Source organism: Hemitrygon akajei, unplaced genomic scaffold, assembly GCF_048418815.1.
Source record: "Hemitrygon akajei unplaced genomic scaffold, sHemAka1.3 Scf000113, whole genome shotgun sequence".
Lineage (NCBI taxonomy): Eukaryota > Metazoa > Chordata > Chondrichthyes > Myliobatiformes > Dasyatidae > Hemitrygon > Hemitrygon akajei.
In genome coordinates, this window is record NW_027331999.1 from 817,927 (window position 1) to 832,875 (window position 14,949).

At 48.3% G+C, this 14,949-nt stretch overlaps 1 protein-coding gene across 4 annotated transcripts in view; it reads right to left on the bottom strand.

The window, feature by feature from the left end:
• Positions 1-1,684: 1,684 nt before the first annotated feature.
• Positions 1,685-14,949, bottom strand: part of LOC140723441 (NACHT, LRR and PYD domains-containing protein 3-like) — a 69,140-nt gene continuing 55,875 nt past the window's right edge. For 3 of the 4 annotated variants that reach the window (XM_073038015.1, XM_073038013.1, XM_073038014.1), the window contains 6 exons: positions 4,869-6,606; positions 3,544-3,645; positions 3,218-3,388; positions 2,892-3,062; positions 2,569-2,736; positions 1,685-2,404 (listed from right to left, as the gene is read on the bottom strand). In XM_073038015.1, coding sequence (XP_072894116.1) covers positions 2,317-2,404; positions 2,569-2,736; positions 2,892-3,062; positions 3,218-3,388; positions 3,544-3,645; positions 4,869-6,606 — 2,438 coding nt within the window. In that variant the 3' untranslated portion in view covers positions 1,685-2,316. The remainder of the gene's footprint in view (positions 2,405-2,568; positions 2,737-2,891; positions 3,063-3,217; positions 3,389-3,543; positions 3,646-4,868; positions 6,607-14,949) is intronic. The other variant, XM_073038016.1, reaches the window with a different exon arrangement.

Consider the following 14,949-nt stretch of genomic DNA (forward strand, 5'->3'; position numbering starts at 1 on the left):
CAGGAACTTTCGCCCCTTCCCTCTCCGTCCTCTATTGAGTCAGTGACTTTGCCACGCTCACCGTCTCATCAGTCCACTCCTCGTCCCATCACTCCTCTTCCTCCCAAACCCCTCACCCCTCCTCCCCAAAACCCACATGTATATGTGTATGTGTGAATATCTGAGATATATACATTAGTTTATTCAATGACAAAATTATTGGACTTAAACATATATACAATGCCCAGGACTATATAAAAACATATTAAAATACTGTTATTACAATCAGTAACACACTCGATCCCGGGATTGTATCCATGGGCACCGCATGTTCCTTCGCCATAGATTCTGTGTGTGACAGTGGCCATTGTAAGTCAGTGTCTCACTCCATCCCTGGCGGCCACATTAATCAAGGATTCGCACATTTTAAATTAGCGCGACACTCCCTCTCTAGTGATCACTTCTACCAAAGCCGCCACTCCCTCCCCAGCGGCCATTTCCAGTGAAGCGTCGGCCATTTGAATTCAACGTGTCCTTCACTCCTTCTCTGCCGCTCACTTTAACCAAGGCGTCGCTTCCTCCTTGCCAGGAAACGTGTGCGGTAATATTCTCGGTGTCGATACAGAGACCCGACACCGTGCGCGGTAAAACTCTCGGTGTGGAGACAGAGATCGGGAATCGTGCGTGGCAGAATTCCCAGTTTGGGACATGGTGCCCTGTATAAACTCCTGCGTGCAATGCTGGCACCCGAAACCGGGCGCAATGAATCATCCGCCGTGGGGACACGGAAACCATTAACCTCTATCATCACTCCCCCACCCGACCTCGCCATCTTCAGGAAGGCCCTGAAGTCCGATCGTATCCACCTTCTCCGCCGGGAGATGAGCATCGTCAGCTTTGCAAAGCCGTCAACATGCAGACGACTGGACTTTGCCTGTAACTAATCAACCCACCCGCATTCGTGTCCCTAAACGCCGCCCTGCGTTCTGTCAAACATGGAATTCGGGCGTCCCACCAGTTTCCAGGTTTGCAGACCCGTTGGAAATCAACTGGAAGGTGTCCCGTTGGGAGGCAGAGGGGGGAGTGAATTTGAAGATATGGGTCCCATTGGAAGTGAACGGGAACGGATGGGGCGCATTGGGAGTTCGGACGATAGGAGTGAATGGGAAGCGGTGCAGACGGTGGGGATAATTCGGAAGGTGAGGGCCCCTTGGCTGGCAAACAGTGGGAGTAACGGGGAATGGGTGGAGCCCATTGGAAGTTTGGAAGATGCAAGCGAATGGGTAGGGGTACGTCCCGTTAGGAATGCGGATGGGTGGAGTGAATGGGAAGAGACTGGGTCCATTGTGAGTGCGGATGGTGGGAATGAATGGGAAAGAATGGCATTTGATTGGGATCGCGGTCCGTGTGAGAGGACGGGAAGTGTTAGGTCCCGCTTTTCAAACTTATCCTCAACTTCGATTCCACCCTAGAAGCCAAATGTGATTGTTAACCGTTAACTGCCTGACTCCGGGAGTGTGTGATGGGATGGTGTGGAGGGAGATTCACACTGTGTCTGACCCCGGGTGTGAAGTCCGACCTCCCTCAGCCTGGTCCTGAGATGTTACTGTGTCAGTGTGAGGAGCTCCGACCCACTGTTGCAGTGCACAGGGTGCGGGGGGCAGCAGAAACCTCAAATAAAACTCGAGTCCGACACCAGGACAGGAAGTTACAGCGGTTTATTGATTTCATCATGACAAATGTAAATTAAACAATGTGTGAGCTGCTGACGTGCGGGAATAAATAAGCTGCTCCCGACTCACTCACAGTCACACACAATTAACTGACCGGCGACAACGAGTGACCGGTTGAATAATCAGTCCCGTTTCTCACCGTCACTCTGCAACGGGGAACCGATGATTATAAAATCACACTTCAGGGCCGTGCCGGAGATCACTGCAGATCCAGGGTCACTGCCGAGGTATTTGTCAATTTAACAGACCGCCGAATGCACCATCCTCAGCAAAGGGAACAAAATGATTCTCCCTCAGGATAATCACACCCCGGGGAATCACATCCATGGGCTCTTTCGGTCTGAGTAATTTCCCAGGGTCTCACATGGGCGGGGTCTCTAAACAGCAGATCCAGCGGAACCAGGGCCGGCAGACAGAAGGCGGAAATACGTCACTGCGGGATCGCGATCACTTCCGTAGTCGCGGGCGTGAGACTGGAGCCTGTTCCATAAAGATCGTTGGGAATCAACGGTTCGGAAAACATTGGGCGGACTTTATAGGGGAAGGCGGGAATCGGCCAAAATATCCCCATCCCGCGGGCGGGCATGTTCACACATTCAGATGTTCACACGGTCACTGTCAGTCCGGGTCTGGGTTCCTGCATAGATCTCAGTTCCTTTCCCCCAGTCTCACTGAACTGATTTCCCCGCAGCCTGAAACAGATGAAAGAATAAAGATGATGTTAACAGATTACACAACAGTGTCAGTAATAGGGGACTGGGGTTAATGATTCAACAACACTCACAGACAAATAGCACCAGAAAACCCGCGGATCCAGTGATATTTTATCACATTGAACATTAACACAAACACTCACCCGATCCACTCTAGACTCGGGTGGTTCAGTACGAGACGGCGGAGAGCGGGGACAGATCGGTCTGTGAGCGAGTTTGATCCCAGGTCGAGCCATGTCAGTGATGGGATTGTACTGAGAGCGGAGGCGAGATCCTCGGCACCATAATCTGTGAGACCGACTTTGTACAGCCTGGAGATGAGAGAGAATGAAGGTGAAGGACGCAGTGAGACAGGAGACGGTACAAATCCCCAGTGTTTATCAGTAACACAATTACTGATCACATTAATATTCAATGTCAGACACCCAGTGACTGTAAACACAATCTCCCACAGTCTGGTACCTACCACAGATTCCGAATTTTACACTCTGGGTTCCTCAGACCCGCAGGCACCATTTTAACACCGGAATCTCCCAGCTTATTATATCCCAGGCTGAGTCCCGTCAGGGATCGATTTGTACCGAGAGCGGAGGCGAGATCCTCGGCACCAGAATCTGTGAGACCGACATTGTCCAGCCTGAAGATGAGAGAGAGTGAGGGTGAAGGACACAGAGACAAAGGAGCCAATAAAAGTCCCCAGTATCTATCAGTAACACAACTACTGATCACATTAATGTTCAGTGTCAGACACCCAGTGACTGTAAACACAATCTCCCACAGTCTGGTACTTACCACAGTTTCTGTATTTTACACTTGGGGTTCCCCAGAGCCACAGACACCAGTTTCACTCCTGAATCACCCAGACCATTGTTATTCAGACTCAGCACCGTTAGTGATGGGTTTGTACTGAGAGCGGAGACGAAATCCTCGGCACCAGAATCTGTGAGACTGACATTGTTCAGCCTGGAGATGAGAGAGAGCGAGGGTGAAGGACACAGAGAGACAGGAGACGGTACAAATCCCCAGTGTTTATCAGTAACACAATTACTGATCACATTAATGTTCAGTGTCAGACACCTAGTGACTGTAAACACAATCTCCCACAGTCTGGTACTTACCAAAGTTTCTGCATTTTACACTCCGGGTTCCTTAGAGCCGCAGACACCAGTTTCACTCCTGAATCTCCCAGGTCATTTCCCCAAAGTCTAAACAAAAGCAGACTAATTGATGAAGAAAGTGATTCAAACAGTGTGTCTAAAGGAATTTCTCTCACTTGGATATTTCAGGAAACATTAATCCCTTCAATAAATCACTGATTGGAGTTCCCATCACTATTAATGTCCCACATTGACCAGCTCCAGGAAATTCACCGAATATCAGTAATTCATTTTGTCGGTGTGACTTTGTCATATTCCGGTTCATTCCCCGATGGTTAGAAAAGTGTTCCTGACGTAAGAGGGTCGGAAGGCGAAGGGATGAAGGATGGGAGAAAGTCCCACAGTGAGGAAGATTTGTGAATGTGAAATTGTCGATGGGAGATGGTGGAAGGGCACCCACCTGAGGAAAAGGGATTGGAAGACAGAACCTGCAGGAGGATGGTGATTGAGGAAGAGCGATCCCAGAGGAGGAAGGAGGAGGGGTCCCACAGTAGCAAGAGGGATGGGGAAGAGAGATCCGACAGCAGGAAGGGCGATGGGGAAGAGAGATCCGACAAGAGTGTGGTGGATGGGGATGAGAGATGCAATAGAAGGATGGGAGATGGGGAAGAGTGATCCGACAGGAGGAAGGTGAATGGGAAACTGAGATCCAACAGAAGGAATGGATGGGAAACAGAGATCCCACAGGAGGAAACAGGATGGGGAAGAGAGATCCGACAGGAGGAAAGGGGATGGGGAAGAGAGATCCCACAAGAGGAAGGGGGATGGGGAAGAGAGATTGTACGGGTGGAGAGGTTCTGAATAGAGGCCAAGGGTATCTGGAAGTGAGTAAAGTCACAAACGGGGAAGGGCAGGGGAGGACAATCTCACAATGGTATTTCTTTCCTTCTCACTGGGACAGTCTGCTGACGGCCTCTTGTCCCTCACCAGGAAGGGGGTGTGAATCTCTGACCCACCTGCTGCAGTCAGCGTTGGTCTGGGTGTCAGTAACAGTGAGAAGGGACATTGTCAATGGACATGTCACAGGCAGCGAGAAACATGGCCATTCCTGTGATTTACTACCATTAAGCCAATGGCCATTGTTCACTGATCTGATGAAGTTTCCAACATCCCTTCACAAGGAGCCATGGAACCCTCCCGTCTTTGGGGATTTACTGACCGATCCCCTGGGCATTTGTCACAAATCTTCTCAATCTCATTAACTGAAGGTTTACCCAAATTCATTTACATTGAAACAACACAATGGGACAGTTTCACAGTTCAGAGTGAGAGATAAACCAAGTTACCTCAACTCCTGGCACTTGTGCAGCCCGGGTCCCAGCCGCTGGATTTCTTCACATTGAATGTGGCAGTTCCCCAGGTCGAGGTGTTTAATTGTATCACAGAGTCCGATGGCATGAGACAGGACTGCGCTGTAAATCGGGGTCAGTGTCATTCCACTGAATGAAAGTGTTCTCATAGATTCCAGTGTGGCCTGAGCCAGTCCACGATTCTGAGACTCAACCAGGTAGTGTAATGTGTTCAGGAGGCTCCTTTTACCAGATTCACTCACCGTGCTAGCAATCTGGCGTTTAACCTCCTCCTTCACCCAGTCAATCACCCGGCTGTTTGTTTCATCTGGAAATGGACCCAGAAACTCCTCCAGGGCCCGAGCTGTCATTGGGGAGGAGAGACCAGCAACAAACTGGAGAAATACCTCAAATCGTCCATCTGTCGCGTTGTGGGCTCCAGTGAGGAATTTCAGGATATCCCCGGGATGTGGATTCAGGAATTGTGCGACTGCAGCTACAAACTCTTGGATAATGAGGTGTGGGAATGTGTACACCACGCTCCGGGCAGAATCCTCTCTCTCCAAAAGCTCCATCAGGAACCCGGACAGGAACTGGGAAGGCTGCAGATTGTAGTTGATCAAATCTCCATCTGTAAACACAATCTTCTTCTCAAACACTCCTCTGAAGGCCATCTGACCAACCCTGAGTAACACATCACGGGGGTTCTCAATCTCACGGCCGTGGTTTTTCAGGATGTTGTAAATATAGTTGGAGTACAGTTGGGTGATGGTCTTGGGAACTCGCTGCGGGTCCCTGACTCTTTGTGTGAAGAAGGGGCCCAGTGTCAGAGTGAGGATACAGCAGTAAGAGGGGTTGTAGCTCATGGTGTACAGGATCTCATTCTCCTTCACATGTTTGAAAACAGCTTCCGCCACCGTCTGATCTTCAAAATACCTCATGAAATATTCCTTCCGTTCTTCACCAGAAAATCCCAGGATTTCAGCCCAGACACTGATCTCAGCCTTTTCCAATAAACGTAACGCACTGGGGCGGGTGGTCACCAGCACTGAACACCCTGGGAGCAGCTTGCCCTGGATTAAACTGTACACAATGTCCGACACTTCACACCACCACTCGGGATCTGGGCACTGGTGCTTGGGTTCTGTGTATCTCTGAATGTCAGCAAAATCGATTCTGTGTTTGAATTCATCCAAACCATCGAATATAAACAGCAATCCCTCTGGGTTCTTCCAGACCTCTCTCAGTAATTTACCAAAGTAAGGATACTGATCCAGAACCAGATCCCTCAGGTTTATTCTGCAGTTAATGGAGTTTAAATCCCGGAACTTGAAACTGAAGACAAACTGGAACTGTTGGTATATTTTCCCCGTGGCCCAGTCATAAACAATCTTTTGAACCATTGTTGTTTTCCCGATCCCTGGGACTCCAGACACTGCTGCCAAACTCCCAGATGTGGATTTACTCCGGGAAAAGCTGCTCTGGAACAACTGATCAGTCCGGATTTTTTCCAGCTCTCCACGGAGGTGATTCTCTCTCCACTCCTCATGGTCTCTGCCTCTTGCCAGCAGCTCATGTTCCACCAGTCTCCGATCTCGAACAGTAGAAATGACCGTGAGCTCAGCGTATCGATCAAGCAGCTGGAAAACCTTCACCTTCTCCGTCATCAGGATCGTGTTCACTCTCAGTGTTTCAGTTTGTGACCGCAGAGTCTCCTTGTGTTTTTGTTGAACATCTTCCATGGGAACAGAGAGTGGACAAACTGTTAGATGCCTCAACTCCGAACTCTGTATTTAAGTACCTAAGAATTAGCTCAAAGCCATTGCATTAATTGGATTCATCTAATTCGATTAACAGACCCTGAACTGGACATGGAGGCCCTGACTTGATAAACACCAGATCATCACATTTCACAATTAACTGTGCTGTGAAAGTGGGTATTTCCCTGGTAGTTTACTGACCCCCGACTGTTCCGTACTGGACAACCTCCCACTACTTCCAGAGCAATCATTGTTTCTGTGGAAGGACTTTGAAAGCCCAATGTTTGATATGGTGTATGGTGTCAGAGAAAGGGATAGTGAGCATTCTGTCAAAGGAACAGTTCGGGGAATCACAGCTCACCACCTCCCCTCTCACTGTCACTGATTCAAAATACAAAGAAGTAGCTTTGTTGACCAGTACATGCACTGTGGGTGGATGGTTGGGAGAGGAAATGTCACTGTCTTGTTCAGGAAATTACGACAGTCAGAAGTTTGACACAAAACACAGACAATTCCGCCACCCCATCATCACAGATGCTGCTCCGCTCACCGAGTTCCTCCAGAAAATGGTTTGCGACATCAGATCTGCAGTCTCGTGTCTCTGAAAGAGTATGTGTTGTAAATACTCAACAGATTCAAGATAGACAAGTGTAAAGAATAAGGAAATAATTGTTATTCCGGATCTGATGCAGCACAAAGACTCAGATAAAGAACGCAATGAAAAATACAAATAAACACGTTCGACACAGGAGTCACTCTGACCTCAGGTGGCTCAGACAGAAAATTTTCAAACCGTGCTGGTGATGGGGTCGGGGGTTGTTGGTTGTGGAGGGGTGGCTTAGTCGTTGGAGGTGTTGATCAGTCTTTGATGCTTGAGGAAAGTAACTGATTTTGTGTTGCAAGGTCGTGGTTAAGGATGAACCCAAGAGCAGGACACAGGCACGGAAGCCGAGTCGTGAGGCGTTAGCACCGTCGTGAATGGCGAACCGGTATCCAGGAGAGTCTCTACACGGAGACAAGGTTTATGTAGAGTATCCAGGGAATGATGCAGTGTTAGAACTGACAGTCCTAAGGAATCCCGAAACGATGTTTACTCACACTGGAGTCGACCAACGAACTGGCAAAGCTTGGCTGTGATGCTCGAATTTTAACCTATGCTCGCTAATGGGAACCAGGTGTGGTAGAATTAGTGGTATTGGGAATGATTGGAAATCAGACTAGGGGATTAAAGCCCAATTAAAGACGTAATAGCAAATGGGGAATTGTAAGAAGGGACTGTGACATTTTGATATGTGGGATAGGTGTGATCCTTCCTGATACTGCTGCCCCTTTTCCGGAGCCTTTCTGTATATACATCTCTGATGGAAGGTAGGCTGGGGGTGCCAATGATGCGTTGGGCAGTTTTGATTACCCGTTGTAGAGCCTTCCAGTCCGCCACAGTTATGCAGCATGTTGGCCTGTTCTCTGCAGCACAGCTGTAGAAGGACGGGAGTGTAGATGTGAGTACAGGTCAGACAACGTCTGTGGAAAGGGGAGAAAGGGGAGATGCTACTGGTCTATGACTTTAAATACAAATTTGAAAACCATGCCGATTACAGGTCGGGTGGTGAAGAGAGCAGAGACCGAGGAATTTCTGTAGCAGGTGGTTCAGGATTTCAGCTGTCACAGGACCTGGACAGAACACAGAACAGCACAGGAATAGGCCCTTCGGCCCACAACGTGATGCCACATTAAACTCTGATGTTTAAACATTCTCCCCATTTAGATAACAGTCTGTACTATTGTTTCTTTTACCAAAATACATTACCATACATTTTCCAACACTGTATTCCATCTGCCATATTTTGCCCACTCTTCCAATTTGTCTAAGTCTTGCTGCAATCGCATTGCTTCCTCAGCACTACCTACCCCTCCATCTGTCTTTGTATCATCCGTAAACTTTGACACAAAGCCGTCAGTTCCATTATCTAAGTAATTGACAAACAATGTGAAAAATAGCCGTCCTAAATACTGATCCCTGAGGAAAACCACCAGTCAGCGGCAGCCAAACTGGAAAGGCCGATTTTATTCCCATTCACTGCCTCCTGCCTGTCAGCTATTCCGCTATCCATGCCAGTATCTTTATTGTAACGGTATCGGATTTTATCTTGTTAAGCAGCTTCATGCATGCAAACATATCAAACGCCTGCTGAAAATCCAAGTAAACGACATCCATTGCCTCTCCTTTGTCCACCCTGCTTGGTATTTACTCAATGAACTCCAGCAAATTCGTAAAGCAAGAATTCCCTTCATATAAACTGTACTGACTTTGACTTATTGTATCATGAGGCTTGTTATGTGTGATAAGCAAACCAGATGGAGATGGGGGCCAGAGTTGACCCCCCCCCCCCCCCGGGAACTATGCTGCTAATGACAGAGAGAGATGAAGAACAGAGGGAGAGGTATCTGCTAGAGATAAGAGACAGAGAGACGCATGATTTAGTGTTATGGCTTCTTCACTGATTATTTACCTTTTGGTACAAGGACACTCTGCTTTGCTCGTTAACCTTCCTGAGGAGACAGCAGGGAGTGGCTTAGTTTGATGGACATGGACATGTTGAATGATAGATGGCTGATATCCCATCAGGGGAGATAAAAGACGGGTCTGCCGAGGCACCGGCAGACACGCCACGAGACACTGCACGAGTGTTGTGCACCCACAGGAAGGTGGGGGCCTGGGGGATCGGTTCCGGGGAATCGGTCCAAAGCTCACCGTGGATGAAGGTAGGCAGGTGGGGACTTGTGTGTGTGTCCACCGCCGCCCGGGTGACAAGTCTGCCACTGAATAAAGGTCTCACCTGGAACGGAAGGGTCATAACCGGTGACCGCAACGGCACAACGGAACAAGAAGCCGACGGAAGGTTTGCCTGCTGCAACTGCTCATCTCTCTCTCTCTCTCTCTCTCTCTCTCTCTCTCTCTCTCTCTCTCTCTCTCTCTCTCTCTCTCTCTCTCTCTCTCGCTCTCTCTCTCTCTCTCTCTCTCTCTCCCTCTCGAACATTGCAACAGCCCCTTCCTCAACACGAACTGAACTGAACCGAACTCTGTTTACTCTCAGGACAATTTATTTACCCCTGAACTTTGACAGAGCTTGGTTCTGATTCTGATTCCTATACTTCTGTATTGATCATTGCTAACCTGTTTTATATGTATATTTGCACTTTTGATACCGTATTACTTAGTTTAGTAACCCAGTCACGGGACGGGTGTGGGTAGGTGGCAGAAATGGAGTGATGGGCACGGAGTATCGGCATGGACACTGAAATACCAAGCAAGGTCATTTGATTCCAGACAATTACAGAATGTCTCTCTGGTACTTCCTGCTCCCTCCCCTCTCCCTTCCCCTTTTCCCAACCATGATTCGTCTCTCCCTATCCCCTTCCCACTCTCAGTCCACGATAGAGACCCATATCAGAATCATGTTTATCATCACTCACATATGTCATGAAATATGTTTTTTATGTACAGTACAATACCTAAAATTACTGCAGTACTGTGCAAAAGTCTTAGGCTTCCTAGCTCCAAATACCTTGAAACCTGAAAATTAATAATTGAATTGAATTGACTTTATTTCTTGCATCCTTCACATGCACGAGTGAAAATCCTTACATTACGACTCCACCTGAATGTACAATGTGCAATCATAGTAATTTAAAATAATTTATAGATTCCAACAGTTTCCGAATCACTTAGATTAGGCTAACTGGCCGATAATTCCACAAAGAAGAGAAAATCTGCAGATGCTGGGAATCCAAGCAACACACACAAATTCTGGAGGAACTCAGCAGGCCAGGAACAATTGATGTTCCTATGGAACAGTTGATGTTTCGGGCCGAGATCCTTCGGCAAGACGGGAGACAAAAAGCTGAGGAGTAGATTTGAAAGGTTGGGAGTGGGGTGGAAGGAAAGAGAAAAGCCAGGCGATAGGTGAAACTTGGAGGGGAAGAGATGAAGCAAAGAGCTAGGAAGTTGTTTCTTGATAGAGACAGAAGGCCCTGGAAGAAAGATAAAGGTGTGTGTGGGGGGGGGGGCGGGGTTTGCACCAGAGGGAGGCGATGGACAGGCAAGGAGATGACATGAGAGAAGTACGAGGGCATGGGGAACGGTGAAGGTGGAGGGGAAACATTACTGGAAGTTTGAGAAATCGATATTCATGCCATCAGGTTGGAGGCTAATCAAACAGAACATTAGGTATTGTTCCTCCAACCTGAGTGTGGCCTTATCCCGGCTTTGGAGGAGGCCATGGACTGACGTATCAGAATGGGAATGGGAAGTGGAAATAAAATAGGTGGCCACTGGGAGATCCCACTTGTTCTGGCGGACACAGTGTAGATGCTCGGTAAAACGGTCTCCCTATCTACGCCGGGTCTCACCGATATACAAGAGGCCACACCGATATCATCTACACCTCCCTTTGGTGCTCTCTCCACCCTCCTTTCTCCTTTCTTCCATGGCCTTCTGAATCTTTCACTAAACAACTTCCTAGATCTTTGCACATCCCTCCCCCTCCAAGTTTCACCTGTCGCCTGACTTTTCTCTCTCCCCTCCCACCCCCGCCCTCCACCTTTCAAACCTCCTCCACAGCGTTTTTTCTCCAGTCCCACCAAATGTTCTCGGCCCAAAACGTTGACTGTACTTTCTTCATAGATGCTGAGTTTCCCCATCATTTTCTGTGCGTTAGCCGATAATTTCAATTCTTCTGCCCTCATCTCTTCTTTACTTTTTTTTTGTTTTGTCTTTAGTTAGATTTTAAAAACTTCCCAATTCATGCAGTCCCAGCTGCCATCTAAGGGTTCATTTACATTAATCTCCCTGATAAGATCTGATCTCACAGTGTGTCAGGACTCTTATCAGGGACGTGTGGGTTTCACAGTGTATCAGGAACCTGCCGGCAGTGTGTGGGGTCTCGCAGTGTGCCAGGAACCTGACAGCGGTGTGTGGGATCTCTTAGTGTGTCCGGAACCTGCCAGGCGTGTGTGGGGTCTCACAGTCTATCAAGACCCTGTCAGGGTTGTTTGGCGTCTCCCAGTGTGTCAGGACGCTGTTACGGACGTGTGGGGTCTCATAGTGTGTCTGGACCTTTCCAGGATTGTGTGGAATCCCAGAGTGTATCAGGACCCTGTCAGTGATGTTTGGAGTTTCACAGTATTTCAGGACCATGTCGGAAGCGTGTTGGGTCTCACAGTCTATCAGGACCCCGGCGGGCATTTGTGGTGTCTCACAGTGTATCAGGACGCCGGCGGGCATTTGTGGTGTCTAACAGTGTATTAGGTCCCATGCGGGTGCTTGTGGGGTCTCACAGTGTGTCAGCATCCTGCCAGGGGTGTGTGGCGTCTCACAGTGTGTCAGGAACCTGTCAGGGGTGTGTGCCGTCTCATAGTGTGTCAGGAACCTGTCAGGGACATGAGGCGTTTCAAAGTGTGTCAGGACACTTTCAAGTAAGTGTCAGGTTTCACAATGCGGCAAGACCCTCCCAGGGGTGTGGGGGGGGGGGGGTCTCACAGTGTGTGAGGACCCTATCGGGGACGTGTGGGATCTTCAAGTGCGTCAGGACCCTAACGGGGGCGTGTTGGGTCTCACAGTCTGTCAGGACTCTGTCCGGGATGTGTGGGGTCTCACAGCGTGTCATGGCCCTGTCAAGGGTGTGTGGGGTATCACACTGTGTCAAGACCCTGTATGGCGTGTGTGGGATCTCACACTGTGTCAAGACCCTGCCATTGGTGTCTCACACTGTGTCAGGACACTTTCAGGGCTGTGTGGGGTCTCGCAGTATGTCGGGACCCTGTCAGGGGTGTGTGGTGTCTCACAGTGTGTCAGGACACTGTCCGGATTGTGTGGGGTCTCACAGTGTGTCAGGACCCTGTCAGGGACGTGTAGATCTCAGTGTGTCAGGACCATGTCAGAAACGTATGGGGTTTCACAGTGAGTCAGGACTCTGTCAGAGGTGTGTGGGGGGTATCTCATCCTACCTGCCTCTGGGGGTAATTATTCACCCCATTCCCTAACTGTTGATGTGCCTGTTGAAATCGCTGACATCCGTTTGGATCACCACGCCTGGCAGCATATTGCATGCACCCGCCACTCTGTGTAAAAGAAAATGCACTGTACATCTTCCCCTTATCTCATCCCAAATCAATAGCCTCTATTATCTTACATATCTACACCAGAAACACTCTTACTATCTTCACCTCTCGATTTTATAACCGAACATATGGTGTCCTTTCAACTCTTTAAACTTCATATAAAACAATCCAGGCTAATCTACCCACTCCTTAAAGTTTATGCCCTCTAATCTAGGATGTGAGTTGTATTTCTCTTGAGCTCCCCCTGAGGCCTTCACAGCTTTCCTATAATGGGGGACAATTGCACCAATGTTCCAAGTGCAACCAAACCTAAGTTTTATACAGCTGCCACGAGACGGCATAGTTTCAAGGAGCTTGAAAGTAGGTACAGAGGAGATGTCAGGGGTAGGTTCTTTGCACAGAGAGTGTTGAGTGCGTAGAATGGGCTGCCGGCAGTGGCGGTGGAGGCGGAAATGGTAGAGTCTTTCAGAGACTCCTTGATGGCTTCTTGCTTAGAAAAATAGAGGGCTGTGGGTAAGCTTAGGTAGTTCTAAAGTAGAGACATGTTCTGCACAGCTTTGTGGGCCGAAGGACCTGTATTGTGCTGTAGGTTTTCTATGTTTCTATTTCAGCAACATAAACCTTATCTCTCCCTTTCAGATTAAATTTACAACATCTCTCTTCAAGTTCCACATCGTTGACTTTAATCCCCTGTGGAACACTCCGGTCCCAAATTCTAATCAGCTGATATTTAATGGACCCCACATGCCAGTAGTGGATTTGCCCAATAGCAGCTGCTACCAGTCTAAACTTTTGCCATTTAATCTGCCTTCCCGCAATTTATCTTTCCCACACTCCATACCGCATAATCTTATGCCTCTCCTTACTGATACCCATCTGAGAACAGGAGTTGTGTTCACTGATCCCAAAGTCTCAACCACTGAAACCGAGCATCTTGTAGGCTTACATCCCAATACCGGCAGCAGTATGGCCTCTCCTCTACTTCAGACATTACACACATTTTTCCAAGAACACATCCCTCCATCGGAGATTCCTAAAATATTCTTGCAGTAAGGAAACACGGGGTAAAATATATTAGGTCATCAGTAACACAGGGAAAATTACCCACTACAACAAACTTTCTGCTTTTGCACCTTTCCAAAATTTGCCTACCAATCAGTTCCTGATGACTTCTAGGGGATGTTTATTAAAACCCATCAGTTGCAGTATCTATATTATTGTTGTGCTCTCCCCATATTGCCTCAGTGTTTTAACTCCCCAGAATGTCCTCCCTGAGTGCAGCTGTGAAATCCCCCAGATCAGTAAATAAACCACTCCAACTGTATTACCTGCCCTCTCTAATTGGAAAAATCACGAGTCTGGAATACTGAGCTGACAGTTCTCTATCTCGCAATCAAGTCTTCATAAAGGCCACAGCAGCACACTTCCATGTGCTGCTCCACTCTCAAGGTCCAACTACCTGACCTACAACACTCTCTCCACTGTCAGGGATGTGCGGGTTCTCACAGTGTGTCAGGATTTTGGCAGGGGTGTGTGGGGTCTCACAGTGTGTCCGGTCCCTGTCAGGGGTGTGTGGGGTCTTACTGTGTGTCAGGACCCTGCCAAGAGTGTGCAGGGTCTCTCAGCGTGTCGGAACCCTATCAGGAATGTGTGGCTTTTCAGAGTGTGCTGGATCGTGCCAGCAGTGGCTAGGGCCTCACAGCGTGTCAGGACCTGAAAAATAAATACAAGGAGTTCAGATGGGGTGAAAAAGCTGTGAGACAGTACCACAGGGGTAGTAATCTCAAGATAGTTGCTTTTACCGCTTGACAGTCGGGGCAGCAATGCAATGAGGTGGCAGATAAATGTGTGACTGAAGAATTGGAGCTGGCAACGGGGATTCATATTTTCGATAATTGGGACCTCTTCTGGTGCAGGTGGGACCTGTATAAAAGGTTAGGTTGCACTCGAATCCAAGTGGTGATAATATTCTTGCAGGAAGATTTACTCGAGCTGTCGGGAATGTTTTAAATATGGCAGGAGGATGAGAACCAGTATGATAGAGCTGAGGATGAGCTAGCAGGTTTACAAGTAAATGATGGGTGAAAATACAACGTAAGGTAAGACAAGCCCATGATTGGGAACAAATGCAGACAAAGCAAAGAGTTAAATTGACCCAAAGAGGCAAAATTCAAAACAGCGAAAAATGCAAAAACTGA